The sequence below is a fragment of the Ciconia boyciana genome, chromosome 4 (genome assembly GCF_034638445.1).
Source record: "Ciconia boyciana chromosome 4, ASM3463844v1, whole genome shotgun sequence".
NCBI lineage: Eukaryota > Metazoa > Chordata > Aves > Ciconiiformes > Ciconiidae > Ciconia > Ciconia boyciana.
Window position 1 is genome coordinate 45,019,469 of NC_132937.1, and position 18,316 is coordinate 45,037,784.

An 18,316-nucleotide genomic window follows, 5' to 3' on the forward strand; every position below is an offset into this window, starting at 1 on the left:
AAACTTAATCATTTTTAGTATTAAATGCTTAAGCGGCTTCAGAACCACTTTAAATTGCATCCCCTAATACTGACCATCTCCAAGGAATTACACTGCCAAGGATGCAGCCACACACCAACCTCTTCCCCTAAGGGGCTGCTTGTTTCAGGGGACCAGGACAGCAGGGCCTGACACGTGGTGTTCACGGGAGCCTGGCATTTCCCACTCCTGGAGCAGCCACTGTTCCTCACTGGAGACAGTGCTGTTGTCCAGGAACAAGGAAAGCAGCCAGAGACTTCACTAAAAGCTTTATATGCCTCAAGCATTACAGTAATTTAGTTTTTCTACAAGAGGCAGGAGACACAATGTAACTTGCAAACACAGCAGCAAAGCAGAGTAAAACGCACTCTCACACTTAAGATTTCCATCTCCTCAATTTAATACCCATCAGTCTGATCATCGGTCACAATCATCAGAAGTGATCCTCCCCCTGTACTCGGCACTGGTGAGGCCGCACCTCAAATACTGTGCTCAGTTTTGGGCCCCTCACTACAAGAGAGACATTGAGGTGCTGGAGCATGTCCAGAGAAGGGCAACGAAGCTGGTGAAGGGTCTGGAGCACAAGTCTGATGAGGAGCAGCTGAGGGAACTGGGGTTGTTTAGTCTGGAGAAAAGGAGGCTGAGGGGAGACCTTATCGCTCTCTACGACTACCTGAAATGAGGGTGTAGAGAGGTGGGGGTCGGTCTCTTCTCCCAGGTAACTAGCAATAGGATGAGAGGAAATGGCCTCAAGTTGCACCAGGGGAGGTTTAGACTGGATATTAGGAAATTTACTTCACTGTAAGGGTTGTCAAGCATTGGAACAGGCTGCCCAGGGAAGTGGTTGAGTCGCCATCCCTGGAGGTATTTAAAAGACACTTGGATGAGGTGCTTAGGGACATGGTGTAGTGGTGGTCTTGGCAGTGTTAGGTTTATGGTTGGACTTGATGATCCTAAAGGTCTTTTCCAACGTATACGATTCTGTGATTCTGAGTTTGGCTTTTGTAGTGTACTCAGCTTAAAATCACAGAATGGTTGAGATTGGAAGGGACCTCTGGAGGTCGTCTGGTCCAACCCCTCTGCTCAAGCAGGGCCACCTAGAGCCAGTTGCCCAGGACAATGTCCAGGTGGCTTTTGAATACCTCCAAGGAGGGAGACTCCACAACCTCCCAGGGCAACCTGTGCCAGTGCTCAGTCACCCTCACAGGAAAAAAGTGTTTCCTGATGTTCAGAGGGAATCTCCTGTGGTCCTGTCACTGGGCATCACTGGAAAGAGCCTGGGTCCGTCCCCTTTACACCCTCCATTTAGGTATTTATATACATTAATAAGAACCCCCATGAGCCTTGTCTTCTCCAGGCTGAACAGTCTCAGCCTTTCCTCATAGGAGAGATGCCCCAGTCCCTCAAACATCTTTGTGCCCCTTCACTGGACATCCATCCCTCCCCCGCCCCCAACCCCATAGCTCTATGTCTCTCCTGTACTGGGGAGTCAGAACTGGACACAGTACTCCAGGTGTGGCCAGAGTAGAGGGGAAGAATCACCTCCCTTGACCTACTAGCAATACTTTGCCTAATGCAGACCAGGAGACCATTAGCCTTCTTTGTGGCTAGGGCACATTGTTGGCTTATGTTCACCAGGACCCATAGATCCTTTTCTGCAAAGCTGCTTTCCACCTGGGTGGCCCCCAGCATATGTTGATGCACGGGGTTGTTCCTTCCCAGGGGCAGGACTTTGTACTTCCCCTGGTTAAGCTTCATGAGGTTCAAACAAAGCCTTTGGACATGCTTGAACCTCAGCTTCCCACATGCTCACTCGTTACGTTACCAACCAACAAAACCCAGACGTACTAGTCTGTTCATCAAGGAAAGTCTCTCTAGGTCCGCAGTTGGGGATATAATTACAGCAGGGAATCACACACCTCAAAGCTCCCTGTGGATGACAACAGGCTACTTCGTTGACCGTGCTTCCAGTGCCAGAGGAGCTGCTTCTGCATTTTCATACTGTCTCTTTCTCTCTCCACCATTTTCTGGCCCTCCTGGAGCCTCTCCAGGCTCTGCTGGTACTCCTGCAGCTGCAGTGCCAGTCCTTGTCGGCTCCTCTCCAGCAGCTCCTCCTGGCACCCGCACTCCCTCTCCCGCTGCCCCAGCCGGCCCTCCCTCGCCTCCTGCTCCCGCTGCCGCTGGTCGCATTCACGCAGCCACCGCTGCTGCTCTTGCTGAAACTGCTGCTTCAGTTTGTGTATGCTGGCCAGCTCCACCCTTTGTTTTTCCAGATTCCGGTATTTTTCTTGTTCCAGAACAAGGTTTAGCCGAGAACCATGGCCCCGACCAGTCTTCTCATTCTCTTGCAGGAGTAACCTATGGAGCTCTCTCTGGCTGTCCTGGATAGCTAGTGCTGCCTAGACATCACAACAAAATCAGACACAAATGTTTAAATATTAGCGTTAATCCATTTCTGTATTTTTACATACAGACATTATATAAAAATGCTTCAACCTCCCCAGTGCTTAATGCTTTTGGGGAAGTTACCCCTCATGCAAGTAGAGAAAATTCTGTGTTCATGCCTTTACCAAGAGATGTTTCTAAAAGGACTCAACCATTGCAAGCACTTTTAACATGGCTTCTGGTTTACACTTAGTATTACTATATATGTTTATGTTACAGCTGTGCATATGGACTTCAGTTACAGCTGGGGTTCTGTTCTGTCAGAGGGTGTTAAGACACAAAGGAAAAATGATTTTTCATGGTTAAAGAGGGCATTAAGGCACTGGGAATGCTACACTCAACAAAGTATTCCTAACACAGATGTGGCTTATACAGATAAAACTGTATTGTTTCCAGTACAGCTCACTCCAACCCTAAGGCTCTCCTTGCTAACCTGCAACAGTGCACTCCTACTAACATCAGTCCTACAGGCACCTGCCAACATAGCCATGTCATCAGGACTGTACTGCTACATGCAGCTGACCGAGATACCTGTGCCAGCAGAAATCTGCAGCATAATAATGATTTCAGTTTTGATGTTTCAATAGTTTATTTTACAACTGAGAGCGCTATATTCTGTCCTTCACAAGGATGTTGTCATATTGTTTGCATTAAAGATTGTGACATCCTCCAATAACACAAAAATAAATTGCTGGGATTAAGAAGAAAGAAAAGCAAGAAAGCCCTAGATCTGGTGAGGCACTTACTGCACAGCCTAGCTCCAAGAGCTGACCTGGGAATCTACTTCAGCAGACATTCCCAGAGAATTCCCACGGCCCCGCTACCCCATGCCGTCCACCCCAGAAAGAGTTTTTAACTTTATGCAATGTGCAATTCCCACTTTTCTTGGCTCTTCCTCCAGTATTGGGTCAGTTCCAGCAATCTGCAAACAGGGCAAAGACAGGATCCTCTGCTTGTTTCTCTGCACCTATACTGCCAATTCATGGTCTGAATGATTAAGGCATGATCCCAAGCCTTACTTTACTGCCCCTCTGGTGTTAAGCTACCTATTTTTCAATTTTTCAAAAATTTTGCCTAAATTACAAGCTTTTCTTTTGCTTTTGCATTGCTTCAATCCACTTAACTTCTAAGCCAAAGGTTTCCAGGATTATTATGAAATACGTTAATGTCAAGAGGGTCTAAAAATTAAACACACTCAAATGAAACATCTTAAAATAAAACTATAAAACTGCACTTAAATAAAAAAAGTAAGTTAAAACATTCAAACTTAGTATGAGAGAGGCAAAAACTTCAGACTAAAACCCTACAGTATATACACAACAATTAACTGAGACTGAAATATCTGAAATAGGTTAAGTTTGCTACCTAAGTGGCAGAGGCACTGTTTACTAGTAGCCAGGATAATATTCTAAACAAAATACTAACATTTTTCAATATTTTGAACTATAATTTCAAAAATCTGTACATGAAAAGACATCAGTTCAGCTAGAGCCATCATTTTGCTTTCCCCCTAGATTTTTGGACTGTACACACATCCTTTGGGCGGGGGGGGGGTGGGGAGGGTGGCAGGGATTGATGTCCAAGCAAGCAAGCATTATTGAATTCTTAAAAGAAACCTACCACTGATGTAGAATAAAAATATATTATATGACAACTTATGCAACAGTCAGTAGAGATAAGCATCCACTGACATAATGTCTAAAAGCAGGGCAAGATGAAAATAAACCTTAAGAAGTAAATTATTAAGACTAATTAATCTACAAAGTTAGCAGTGGAGTAGTCACCTGTATGCTGTACAAGAGACGGGTTAAGTTCTGGATTGCTTGTACAATCTAGAAAATAAGAGAGAAGGATTTTCAAAGGTTTGACCACTGTTAACTAAATACTTACTACATTCAGTCTGGGGTTTAAATAAACTCACCTCTGTCCCTGTAGATCCTGGGAAACTCATACTTCCTCCCTAAAATAAACACATGTTGCTTTAAAAAGTTGCTTTTAACTTTGGAATTGTATCATCTAGGTAATTTATTTTTTTTTAAACTAGTGGAGACATTCTTTTAGTTAATATATGCAGTGCTGAATCAAACCTTTTTGTGGGTGTGTGAAAAAAGACAGGAGCAATAACCTACAAAGACTAATAATTCATCAACGCTGGAGTTTCCGTGGAAATCACTAGAGATTCTAAGCACAACTGTAAAAACAAAAATATTTCATCCACAATTTTAATCCTCTCGTGACTAATGCTACACAGAAAAGACATTTCCATTCATTCTTTGTTTACTTGACAGTTTTGAAATACAGTAACCAGACTTCTGTATATACAGCACAGTGGGTTTAGATTACTTATAGCAGGGTGAAACAGCACAAGACTCTTCAAAAATAGAGATATTAATGTAGCAAAAAGCTAGCAGAAGTCATGTTAGTGGGTTACGGCGAATGCCTTAGATGTGCTGTGAGGTGCTGAGCAAAGGCTGCGTGCCTGCTATACTCTGCAAAATGCACCAGCTTGGTTACTGCTGTCCACTGCAGCAAGGCTCAGCCACTTCCATCCTGCTCCCTTTTCCTAAGAAGGTTTCTAAATTTATGGGGTGAAGCCACGCATAATCCCTTCAGCATGAAGAACAGCTCCTCTGAGAAAGATAAGGTGAAACAGTGGAGAAACAAAACACAATCCCTTCTGAGGCCATGCTGAAAAGACTTCCTGTATGATTTTTCTCATTTTTTTTCAGAGCAGCAGAGGAGGGTTTAGGGAATATTTGCTCCCTCTCTGATTCTCCTAAGTTCTCTACTGAGTCTCATTTTCTACCACAGAGAGCAAAGCAGCTGCTCCATGTAGCTGCAATAACTGAAAATGAAGATGAAAAAGGCCAGGCCCTGAAACACAGCTCAGCGCAGAAAAGCTAGGGGAAAAGGGAGCACCAGCTGCAGCATTTCCTCCACTCCTCTCTCTCTCTCTCCTTTCAGTATTTCCCTCCATTCCCTCTCCACATCTTCACCTCCTCCTCCGCTTCTGACTGCACCCACGAGCCACATAACTGCTTGGCTCTACTGTGAGAAGCAGAGGACTTTGAACGGATGCCTCTGTGTAGCACAAGGACTGACACAAGGGAGCTCTGCTTTTGCTTTTGCTGGGTGGCCAAGATGACCAGCAGGCAAGGAGGAAGAGCAGGGCTGAGAGGGAGAGAGAGGAGAAGGAGATGCTGGCAGGGTGAGGAAGAGTGAGTGTACAAAGGAGAGCCCGCATGCTGAACAAGAGAGGGGTTTCTTTCAGTTTTTGAAGCCCTTTTTAACTTAATTACAGAGGCGTACAGGGGGATTGAAGGCTTAGCTGGCTTTGGCATGGCCAAGTGGTAGCAAGTGGCCGGCCCAAGTGCCTGTGGTCTCCTCACTGCAGCACCACTTGAGCGCTGGGGAATGAGCCCAAGGCAGGTTCAGTCAAGCTAGCCAGGGAGACAACAGCATTGCAGCGGCACCGCTACAGCTTCAGCACAAGTCCTTTAAGTCCAGGTAGGTCCAAAGCAATATATTCAGCTGTTTAACCTGTGCTGTGGGCCACCGTCACCTCCCTGCCACTCTTCCCTAGCACGTTGTTCAGAGCGATGAGCAGCAGTGGAGATGAGGATGGTCAGATCCCAGAGCAGGCTGTGTGCACAGTGCCTCAGACAACCCCTCGGAGGTGTGATTACAATGCAGGAGCAGGAGGGACAAGATGGGGACCCCCTCCCACTGCTGCCTGCTTGGGACCCCACATGTTGCACAAGCAACGATCTTCCTTCTGACGCTTGGTCAGCATTTAATCCCCGAGCTGGGGGCTTTCATTCCGTCTTTTCGGCCCTTGGTTTCCCAGGCTAGCTGGTCTGAGCCCGGTGCTGCCACCCCACAACCCCAGGGCTGCACACACAGCGAGCGAAGACAGGCAGAACACCCTGCGCCCTGAAAGCCCTTGCCTTGCCTCTTTTGTTTGCTCGTTCTGCCACCTCCTGGTTAAGTCTGATTCTGACATGAGTCTTGCCCAAACAATAGGCCAGACCAGAATAATAAATTAGGGTGGAAGAGTTGGCTGCAGATCCCTCTAGTCCAGCTGCAGCTCAAAGCAGGGCTAGCTTCAAAGTTAGATGATTTTGCTCAGGGCCTCCTCCAGTCAAACCCGGGAAACGTCCAAGGATGGAGACCCCACCACCTCTCTGAACAACCTGTTCCTGCTTGATCACCCTCGCGGTGACTTTTTTCCTTATACACAGTCAGAATTTCCCTTGCTGCACCATGTAATCTTGGACGCTGATCCTTTTGCTGTGCCCCTCTGAGAAAAGCCTGTCTCTGCCTTCTCTATAAGCCCAATGGCAATGTTTTCATGTGGAGCTACTGGAACTTTTAATGGGCTAGATCTGAGCCCCTCTATCCTCTATTAGGTTATTTTATTTCCCCTCACTTAGCTTCTGTGCTCCCTCACTTGGACTTTTTCCACATGCTCTTCTTCCTACTCCCTTCTAACGCAGCAGTCTGGTACATAAGATGACCTAGAGCTGAACATGAGGCAAGGTTGTAGGGAGATTAGTATATTAGCAAGAGTCTTCCAGAAATAGCTAGGAAAGAGACCCCAAGGTTTCAGGCACACAAGCCCTCTTTCAGATCTGGTGCAAAGACAGTATGCTAACGCTAAGTATCTCCTTTTCTAGCAAACTTTACTTTCCACTTCAAGTCATGTATCTTTTATTCTTGTCTCTCCCCTTTATCCCCTTTTGTGGTCTTGCTTCCCCACCTAAGGACTCCACAATTACAGTTCAGTTTATTTCCACATAGTAATTCATACTGCTCTTACTCTAACACTCTGCTGCTACATGAAATTTGCCATTCCTAATTTTGCCCAGAATTGACTTTTGATTCTGCTTTTTCCCCAGATTTGCTTATGAGTTATAGGACTTTGAAAAATGGGCAGTTTCTCTTCTATTCTCTAATTGTTCCATTTTGTTTTAATTCAAAATTCTGAAGCAAGCTGGTATAAGACAATCCATCGTATTTTATGTGCTCGTTCTCAGGACGAAGTTCTTCCAATGCATGAGTCTTCCTTGCATTAGCTGAGGTCTCTGTCATCACAGGAGACTTTCATCATCCTGTGAACAGGAGGAGGGAGTAGAGGGAATACTACTGTCAGCTTGATATAGATGGATGTATTGAATGATAAGAGCAGAGAACCAGGCTCTTAAGTGGCCCATACAAGTGGTACAAAAACATTGTGGCTGTTATTACAACCTACCGATCTGTAAGCCTGGCAGGAAAATTCTTCTGCGTTTGGTTTGTTTATGATTGCTTTTTAAAAATTCATTATAAATTGTAGCGACCTCTATTAAATTGAATTATCTGGATTTGAGTGAAATGTGCCTATTCCATGCTTGTGTTTTGGAACAGTCTTTAGATACCCCATAAAAATTTGGACAGCATTTACATTCCCAGTGCCCAGAGTGCTATGCGCAACACAGGAAGAAAAATCAGTTACAATACCTTATCCTCCAGACTGGCACCTGCCATTTCCTTTTCAACACTGAGACAGACTTCAGATGATTCTTCAACTTCTTTTATTTCTGCATCTAACAAATAAAGCCCCAGTAAAATGCAAGAGAAAGGTATCAAAGCATATTCTGACTAGAGAAACAAAGGGCATACTTTTTTTACAGCTACTCACAGGATGCTGAAAATAGAGATTTACAGAATTTGGAGTGACATAATGGAATCCAGGCTGGGGAAAAACAAATTTGGAAGCCTGGATGGCACAGGTGGGACAATCCAGTTTTCCTACCTTAAAAATTACTAGTGTTTCACTTATGAAAGTTTGGAGATAAGTATAGCCACTAAAAATGCTCTGCAGCAATAGTTTTTACAGGACTTCCTTTGCATTTTTGTTGCAAGAAATCCATGCTTTACCTTTTACAGATGAAATTATTGGAACGTCAGTCCTGGTTTTCAGGCCTTCTGACAAAAATTGGCTGACTTGGGAAATAGCCTATACTGCAATATAGATTTGCTGTGGAGCTGAGCAACAGTGATGAGAAAGCGTATGCAGATACGCAAATCTGACTCAATGTTGCTGAATTCAGGCATGTGCCACAGAAAAGGTGCAGTGGATGCAAACCATCCATTTACTTCCATGAAGTTATATGACAATTTACACTATCTGAGCATTTGGCCAAAGACAACTTTTATTAGATTATTTTCTATTGATTCTGCCATAGACTGCAAAAGCTTTCCAAAAAACCAATCCGGTATCAATTATTTTAGCACTCTGAATATGTAAAAGCATCAGATTTTACTCACCACCAGGAACAGATTCCAAGATTTCATTGGCACTAAATCTGTGCTTCACACTTAATTCCTCAATACTTTCCTCTGGTGATCTGTCTGTTTCACTCACTTGTGATGTCGTTACAGCAACATGGAGACTTTCAACTAGATAGGAAAACATGCAGAATTACAGAGGCCCCTTAAATAGCTCCTTAATGCATAAATCAATGACATAGAATAATTTAGGTTGGAAGGGACTTTTGGAGGTCATTTAGTCCAACACTCTACTCAAAGCTGGTTGAACTAAATTGGGTTGCTCAGAGCTTTGCATAGACAAGCTTTTAACATCTCCAAAGATGGAGACTTCATAGCCTCTCTGAGCAACCTGTTCCATTTTTTGACCACCCTCCCGGTATATAATTTTTCTTTTCATTTAATTGGAATTGCCCGTGTTCCAACTTGCATCTGTTGCCTCTTACCCTATCACCATGTGCCTCTGCAAAAAATATGGCTTCTCTGTATCCTCCTGTTAGGCAGCTGAGGACAGCAATGAGATCCCACCAAGCCTCCTTCTCTCAAGACTGAACAGACCAACTACCTCAGTGCCTCCTCAGACATCATGTGCTCCAGCCCCTTAGTCATCTTGGTGCCCTTCACTGGATTTGCTCCAGGTTGTCAATGTCTCTCTTGTCCAGGGGAGCCCAGCACTGGTCACATCACTCCAGACAGGACTCACTAGGGGTGAGTAGAGGAAGGATCACCTCCCTCAACCTGCTGGCAACTCTCCTCCTAATGCAACAGCCTGGGGGGTGGTTGGCCTTCTTTGCCACAAGGGCACATTGTGGCCTCATGGTCAACCTGCTGTCGAGTAGGACTCCCAGGTCCACTTATGCAAAGCTACTTCCTATCTAGTCAGTGTCTAGCCTGTACCAACACATGGGATTACTCCATCCCAGATGCAGGACTTTGCACTTGTCTTTGCTGAACTTCTGGGGGTTTCTCTTAGCCCATTTTCTCAATCTGTAGAGGTGTCTCCAGCACGCTGGTCACCCCATCTCATTTGGTGACAGCCATGAATTTGCTGGGAGTGTACTCAATCCCTTGGTTAACTTCATTAATAAATATGTTGAACAGGATCCATCCCTAAGGGAATCCCCTAACAACATGTTGCCAGCTGGACATCGTATCACTGATCACAATCCTTTCAGCCCAGCAGTTCAGCCAACCTTCCGCATCTCAGTTATGCAGTCCGCATCTCACCAATTCGGCTATAAGGATACTACAGCCAGTGCAGACAGTGTTGAAGGCCTTGCAGATGTCAAGATAAACCACATGCACTGCTCTCCTCTCATAAAACCCATCAGGTTGGTCAGACACAATTTGCCCTTGGTGAATCCATGCTGGCTCTTCCCAGTCACCTTTTTGTCCTTCATGTTCTTGGAAATGGCCTCCAGGAGGATTTGCTATATCACCGTCTCAGAAACAGCGGTGAGGCTGACTATTTTGTAGTTCCCTAAATATTCCTTCTTGAAGATGGGTGTGATGCTTGCCTTCTTCAAGTCATCAGGAACCTCTCCTGACCACTGTGACCTTTCAAAGATGATAGAATACAGCTTCACAATGACATCGGCCAGCTCCCTGAGCAGTCTTGGATTTATCCCACCTCATTTCATGGATTTGTGTATATCCAATTTGCTTAAGCACTCCCTAATACTATCCTTCTCTACTGTGAGCAATGTTTTATTCCTATAAAGTCTGCTATTAGCTCAGGGACTTCGTATTTCTGTTCTGGAAAATGATCCCCACAAATTGCTTACAATGTAAGCAATTGTAAATTCCTTACAGTGTGCTGAAGGGTCCTGAAATCCAAGACATCATCAACATTAGCATGAGAGAAAGTGAAAATTAAAAGTGGGCAGAATAAGATGTGTAAGTACAAGCTGCCATTTTAGCTAAAATGATATTTACTATTGCATCACTGACTTATACTCCCTACCCAAGTTTTATCAATTTTATCAATAAAATGCTCTCTGACTTCATAATGATGATGTAGACCAACCTTCACTGCTTTATTGATTGAAATGTGGTTATTAGCCCACAGCTCTCAATCTAGGTGATGCTAAAATCTTGTAGTCCTTCCCAAAGAGCACACGGCTCATGCTGGATATGGCTTAGTTTACCAGGACTCTTTTCAGCTGAGTTCAGCAGAAGTTTAGCTGAACTTCCAACTAGGCAAGGTATGCACAAATACCATTCCCTTCTTTCCTTCAGAGGACAGCCCTGTAGGTAGCACAAGGCTATCATCTCTCTGTTAGATAGTATGCAGAGAAAACATGGTTCCTACAGCAATTCTGGCAGGTGTTTCTTGGCAGATCTGCCAAGATCATCTGCAGTTCGGTCTGTGTATGGCCCTACAAGATTCTGATCTGTCATCAGATCAACCAAGGCAGGTGAGGGTTGGGGACCAGATGCAATATTATACTGCATCCTGTGATCTGCTTCACCGGGCTGTACTGCAAGGAGGACAGCTAAGGAAACAACCCTCAGGTGCAACTTAACACCGTGTCCCTGCCTGCTTACATATGATGTTATGCACTAAACAAATCCCTTATCTTACAATCTGACAGGTACCATCTTGTGCATCTGACAAGTATAAACTTGAGAGACTTATCTTCAATGCCCTTTGCCAAGTTTTGACACTGCCAGTTCTTGAGACTTGATAGAATCGCAGCACAAGGCAACACGGCTGTACTTTGTTACCTCAATATATCTGCCCATGTGAAGACCCACCAGTCCACTCTTCCCATGCAAACTCACCTTCTCTGAGTGCTGCTGCCAGCAATGAAGCAGCCTGTGGAGTTTCTCCAGAATCAGGTTTGATAAGGAGGTGAGGTTCTACATGAACATCCTCAAACCCACTCATGTCTCCCAGTTCTGCATAGATATGTAACTTCTCTTCCAAATAACTACAGATCTGCTGGTCCTGGTTACTCAGTGATTCTGTGAACGAAAATTGAACACTGTATTACTATTTTTTATCCTGCAGGCAAAGCACGTTCCTCATTTATCCTTCTAATCCTTACAGCACATAGACATTGCTAACTCAAGCTAGGCCTTTTTTTAAGTGGCCAGGAACCAAATTCATCCCATAGTCCATCCTAATGAAAGCTGGCACAGACCCTGGCAGAGGACCAGGCCAGTGCCCTACCCTGATGAGGTGGCCTTGGCTGCACTCTGGGGCCCTCAGCTACCTCCTGTTGCACTCACAATGATCAGTGCTGGAAAAGCAGTTGGCTCATGCAGCCAGAAAATGCACTGATTCGTGCCTCAAAATCAAAGAAGAACACCTACTCTCAGTGGAGGATGCCCTTTCCTGTGGCTCTCTATAGGAAGGACATTGCTGGAACTTCTCTCCTTTATGAAGAGGTGGAAGTTAGATGCAGGGGAACCAAAGAAGCAGAATTTATCCCTATCAGCTACACTTTCAGATAAAAACAATAGCAGCAAAGGATGAAATGCCATAAACAAGCACAAAGCCACACAACTACTGAAGATTTGAGGTACTCCCACAAACAGGGAACTACCTGGTCCTGATGCTAATCTGGGAAATTCAGTGTTTATTCTGAAAGCATCCATTTTTATTTTTCTTTTGTACTCACAGTAATGTAGCAAAAATATAAGGTGTTTGGAAAAAAATGGTTCTCTTTCAATAAATGCACATTACACCATCACACCACCCCAGCTTTCTCCGCTGTAACCCTGTCTATCGAGCCACTCTGAACCCACCAGCCAGTATGGGCATATTATTCATCCTGAACTCTCAGGATGTCGGAGCTCTCAGAGTGGCAGGAAAGGTACCGCACCTTGACATTTCTGAATTCTGGATGCTTTGGACTCAGCAATACGTCTGTCCTCATCAGATTCACTCATTTTTCCTTCTTCTTCTTCCTCTGGACAACTTCAAAGATGAAAGACAAACAAAGGTGGCTAAAGCAAAATCTGCATGTCATATGTTAGTCTTCAGTACAGTGTTGTATTCATAATAAACAGAACACAACATCAACACCAACTTTTGCTGCAATCCAGAAGCGTGCCATTTGTCTCCATTAAAAAGCAGTAACTGGACACAAACTAGATTGAAGGATTCCTTTTAGTTCTGCTAAGGCTGCATCATGCAGCGAATGGGTGACTGGCCCTCATGCAGGTTTGCTGTGCTAAGCATAAGCTTGGCCCCCATGAGGAGCAATGCTTTCCCTGCCATTCTTCAGGAGCTGACACCAAGATAACAGGTGTGGTTGGGGAATTTCCCCAAAATGGTTGTATGGACACCTGCAGGACTCTGGAAAGCATCCAGTGCCAAAGGCAAGGGTGAGGGAAGCTTAGAGCAGCTGGTAAGGACATCTAATGGGGAGGGGGAAGGGTCTGCTGATTCAGTGGGAAACCAGGAGTAACACGGAAAGTTTGGCAGAAGTGATGGTGAGGTTTTGGGGTCTGTGAATCCTGAGCTCAGAGGAAAACCCAGCCTCACAGGATGGATCCAGTGCAATGCAGAACAGAGAACACACTGCCACAAATATCCAGCTGATCTCCTGTCTGCTTTGGACTACCAGGATGAAAACCCAAAGCCTTTTCCTCTACCTTTCCACTGCATCTTGAATATGCCTCATCCAGTTGTTACGTTCCTCTTTGGAGTTGGTATGAATCTCATACATCTCAGGCCCTGCAGATGAAGCGCTAATCAGAAACATCCCCCTTTCTTCGTTGGCTACTTCTCTTACTATGAGCCTCTGAAGGGAGATAACAGAAGGCTTCTGGTCCTGGGGGAAACAGTCACAGCACATACAAACAATAAATTACTCTCTTATAAAACATCACACTTTTAGAAGAGCATGATTTTTCAATTAATTGGACTAATTCTAGTCCTGGTATAGTCAGACTACGTATGTTCTCACCATGTGTAAGAGCCTGCAAGTTTTGAGTATTCAGACATCTTTTAAAACTATTTTTTAAAATACATGATAGCATTTATAAACAAATTCTGGGTTATGAACCCAGTTTAGCACTGGGTATGTGCTACAACGTAAATCCCAGAGGCTCAATGATACTGAGACACAGTATTCATGTACTGTTTATATAGTTTGGGAACTTCTTTCCATAACCTTTCATACATTTAATGTGTTTATTACTACATTTGCAGTTAAAATTATTCTTCTGTTTTGTTTTACAGAACCAGAAGTTAAAATTTATTTCAGATAATTGAAAGAGCCTGCACTGCTTCCTGCCTTCATAATCAGATGAGGCATGACACTACAAAAGTCATTCTGTTATTTTCATCCTTCTTCCTAAAAAAATTATTTAATTTTGAAAATAAACTTAATTTTCCATATACTGGCATATTGCTGTTCTGAATACACTACCAGGATTTTACAAAAAAAAACATTATGTGGGGATAACCTAGAAAAGGAGCTCATTTTCAAGAAACATACAAATAAAAGTGCAGTGTGTATATTCAAATATCTGATAATATACTTACAACAGCCGCAAAGATGTATTTTTGATCTTTTTCTTGTAAGAACAGTAGTACATCAGTTAGAAGCAGAGCTAAGGTGTCTTAAAATAAGAAAAGGAAAATAATGTTTTTTAATTAAAGTTATTACAGTTTAGTTAATTTCTTCTTTTATTTTTAAAAAGGGAGAAGCCCTGATCAATAAATATCCCACAGAATCCTACAGTAAACTAAACAGGAAATACCTGGATTAGCCTATGGTCTGCATGAAGCAACTGCAAGCCACCACTTTCTATCTCTCAGGAAAGACCACACTTTCTGCTATCCACCCTCCTGCAGCACCATGCTGGAGCACTGGCCCAAGGAAGGAAGAAATCCTTGCTCCAGCGTCAGCACAGCTTCCCCAGGCCACTCAGAGGCAACCTGGCAAAGACTATCCCACATAAATTCTGGTTTGCCTGTGCTGTAACATATACTCACAGCACAGTATTACAATGGTAAAAGTATTTCTGGAATAATGATGAACAGATAGCTTTATAAAGAAGTTGTACAGCAAGTATTAGCAAGGTCCAAAAAAACCCAACCCCTACATGTGATTAACACCAAAAATCAAATTCTGGGCTTGCATGTAAAAATCTGTTTCCAGCCCAATGTGGCTTCAGGTTTTCTTCTCCACTGCAGATGTCCCAGTAACACTGAAGAACAGCACATGATTTTTCATGCATTATTTTGAATAGCCAGTACTGTGAACAATAAAAATTTACAAGTCAAGACTCTATGTTATGGGCTGAAACTGCAACCCAATGAACTAAAAGGAAGGGACTGGAAGAAGAAATGCAGCTGATGGCTTTGTATGTGAACCTGTCTTCTTACCCAGATATACAGTAGATATACACAAACAATGGCAGCTTCTGGAACTATTCTTCTGGCAATTAGTGGCATATTCTGAATACCATTACCTCAGAAATTCATGTTTGCAATACAGCGTAATAAAGTATTTTCATTCTTAAACCAAACAATCTTCATATGTTATTTGCAAATAGAGAGTAAAGGACTTTAGTGCTCGATTGGAATACCTTTGAAACGACCAGTCGCTGTCTTCCAGTACACTAAACCTTCATGAAGAAGTATCCTCTCTTTCCTCATCAAGTCTTGCTTCCTAAAAACATGGCCATTTTTCAGCTTTGTATATGTTTTGTTTTCAGTTCTACTGAAAATTTCCAGCAGTTTTTGCTTTTTTTCGTATTCATTCACTTTCAAATCTACTGCTGCAATCATGTCCTTAATTAGACGAAGGGCTTTGCACAAGTCTTTATGTTCTTCTGTTCCGTCTGTATGAAACAAAAAATAAACAACATGGTAGCAGTCAGCATATTCAAGAGAAGCTATCATTCCTTACTTTCTGGGAACAATCAACATGATGCAAAGCTTAAATTGATAAATATGCCATTTTAAGTTGAACCTGGCAATCAAGTTACTAGAAATATTAGAGGCATCTACCTTTGTTTGACTTGCCTATTAAAAGATGACATGTACCTCAGATTTATTCATTAGTCAAAATAACACATTGAATAGTTTCTGACATATTTATGAGCTGTTAGCATTTAAAAAAATTTACTGGCTAAGTAAATCATATAGTATATTATGCTTCTGGCTAACTAAAAAAACCCCTTGAAACAGGATTGCAAGTACAAAGGGTTTGTATTCGGATATGCAACTTTCTACAACGCTCATTTATTGCCCATTTGGGGAGCAATATCTATAAGTTATTAGTATTTCCAAAATGCTCTACGAAATTCCAGAGGTCATTCAAGCTTTGTTTGAAAAACTGGAGAGTGATTTACTCTAGCCCTACTTACAAATATTTGCCTAGCCCTACTTACAAGAGACTCCACTGGAATTAATTTCAAAGAAGGTGCAGATGCATGCCTGAATTAGTTCACATCCTCTAGTCAAGATCTTTTCCTAAAACAAGTATGCTCTTCTGGACTTCTATGGCTTACCCGGCTGGAATATTGGAAATCTTCACAGTCCGGCTTTGACAAAGACTACATACACCAGACACCCTGTTTAGGTGACATTTGCCTGAACAGTAGATATTTACATTGCCCTGGTTCTCTACAGAGCAGTGAATTTCATCTTTTGTTATACTGTAGCAGTGCATACTCCTTACATTAGAAACACACTTAGGATTCCAGACATGAAGCAACACTTCAGCTTTTATTCACCTTTTGAGTATTGCAATATCCTTTCAACCAGAACAGGGTATTTGGTGATTCGCTGGGTGACAAGCAAAATGCACTCGGGGATTCCTCGGCGTCGCGCCAACAGGTTACTATTTCTCAGCTGCACAGATACAAATATATACCTTAAGTAGTAAATGCATATTAAACCACCGATTGTCTAATAAGAAATATGATCTAAATGCATTAGAATAAGCTAAAACAAAATGCTGGGTTATCTGAACCATCCCCAAGGAACAGTTGCTGCCCTGAGGCATGAGGTGTACTATAACAGGAACATGTGTGTAATACACACTGGATGCCAAAGCTTTCTAAAATTTGAAAGAAAAATGTAATTTATCAGCTCACTGGTTAAGGAGGAAAAAACTTTACCATTTTTATTAGCCATTAAAAGTGAGTTATGGAATATAATTTCAATCCTAAATCTAAGTAAAAGCTATATATCTTTTTCCTGAGCATTTTGTCAATATTGATCACATTTCCATGTAAACTTACTTTAATAAAATTCTGGAACTTCTTGTTTTGTTGCAACTCTTTGAAGAGATTAACAGCTTCTTTTTGATGGCTGCAAAACTCTCCGTATATTTTTTTCATTTTAGTTGCATTTTCCTCTGAAAACTGAAGAAATTAATAAGTGAATTGTGCTCAACATTGCACCTAACAGGAAAGTGAATACCTTTAATTAATGTATTTTGTACAAATATGGAACTTCTATGCTGCTTGTTTCTCAAGTTCTCTGAATTTCACTAACAGGGCCTGTCACTACAGAATGAAAATGGACTAGCTGTTTTTAGAAGCAAGAGAAGGAACGTAGGCTGCAGAGCACAAGTGACCTCCACTACAGTCTTGCCAATAACAGGTAGAACAATTATTACAACAGCATTTCCTTTATCTCTTTGCAAACACAATCCCTTTGAGGCTTATTTGCATTTGTCTGATCTCCACACCACTTCTAGACAAGATAATGGCTCAGCTTCTTTATTTCAGTGGAGTGAAAACTGACTGACCGAAGGTGAAAAGCCACACTCTCCTGATTGCAAGGAAATGACCGGCAAGCAGTTAGCACGCTGTTCTACAGCCACCATAAACATGCTGTGACCACTCCTTCTCTAGTGAGCAGCAACTCAAGATGCACCATGACAGATCTCTACAAGAAATGAACAGGTAGTTTCTTTTCCATCATCAGTTAATTCTTCACACCTCTGCTCAGCTATTAAAAAAGTGAATCCATTGCTTCCATTTTTTGCAGTCCATGGTATGATGGCAGCAGCCTTCTACTGTGAACAGGACAAAGTTCATCACTTTCTTCATCGCTTGTACCATAGAAGTAGAAGTTCATCCCAAGTTCACCACAGTTACCTGTCAGTACTAATTTCCTCTCATTGCTATTTCACCCTGCAATTATCTGGAGGGGACAGTCTTTGAATTTTATGAGGGAACCATAGCACTCATCTTGCCCACAGAAGTTTTTAAGTCAATAAATTGTTTAATTTGGGAACCTTGAGTACATAAAGGATTAACAGAGCTGATGCCTCTACCTGCTGCACAAGGATGTCTCCAATTCTGCTGATGACAAAATTACGCTCGCTCCCCACCTCACATGATTCCTGCCGTCTCTCCTTCATTCTGCAGAAGAATTGCCTGTGCATCTCCAGTAGCTCATCTAAGCAGGGGAATATCCTGTCCACTGTGCTGTGGTCCAGCTGCAGTTCTTCCTTCATCCCTTTCCTGAATATTTCAGACATAATGAACAGGGTATGGATGTGATGCACTTCTGTTTGCATCAGCTCTGCAGTATAAAAGAAAACAACATAGTATAGTAATCACC

General features: G+C 42.8%; 1 protein-coding gene across 10 annotated transcripts in view; it reads right to left on the minus strand.

The window, feature by feature from the left end:
* Positions 1 to 18,316, minus strand: part of ARHGEF28 (Rho guanine nucleotide exchange factor 28) — a 127,515-nt gene that overhangs the window by 20,274 nt on the left and 88,925 nt on the right. For 8 of the 10 annotated variants that reach the window (XM_072859265.1, XM_072859264.1, XM_072859268.1 and 5 more), the window contains 13 exons: positions 18,027 to 18,277; positions 16,984 to 17,106; positions 16,474 to 16,591; positions 15,322 to 15,576; positions 14,273 to 14,349; positions 13,378 to 13,556; positions 12,603 to 12,697; positions 11,557 to 11,739; positions 8,773 to 8,904; positions 7,963 to 8,048; positions 4,385 to 4,423; positions 4,248 to 4,295; positions 1,938 to 2,417 (listed from right to left, as the gene is read on the minus strand). In XM_072859265.1, the coding sequence (XP_072715366.1) occupies positions 1,938 to 2,417; positions 4,248 to 4,295; positions 4,385 to 4,423; positions 7,963 to 8,048; positions 8,773 to 8,904; positions 11,557 to 11,739; positions 12,603 to 12,697; positions 13,378 to 13,556; positions 14,273 to 14,349; positions 15,322 to 15,576; positions 16,474 to 16,591; positions 16,984 to 17,106; positions 18,027 to 18,277 (2,066 nt within the window). The other 2 variants (XM_072859270.1, XM_072859273.1) reach the window with 2 other exon arrangements.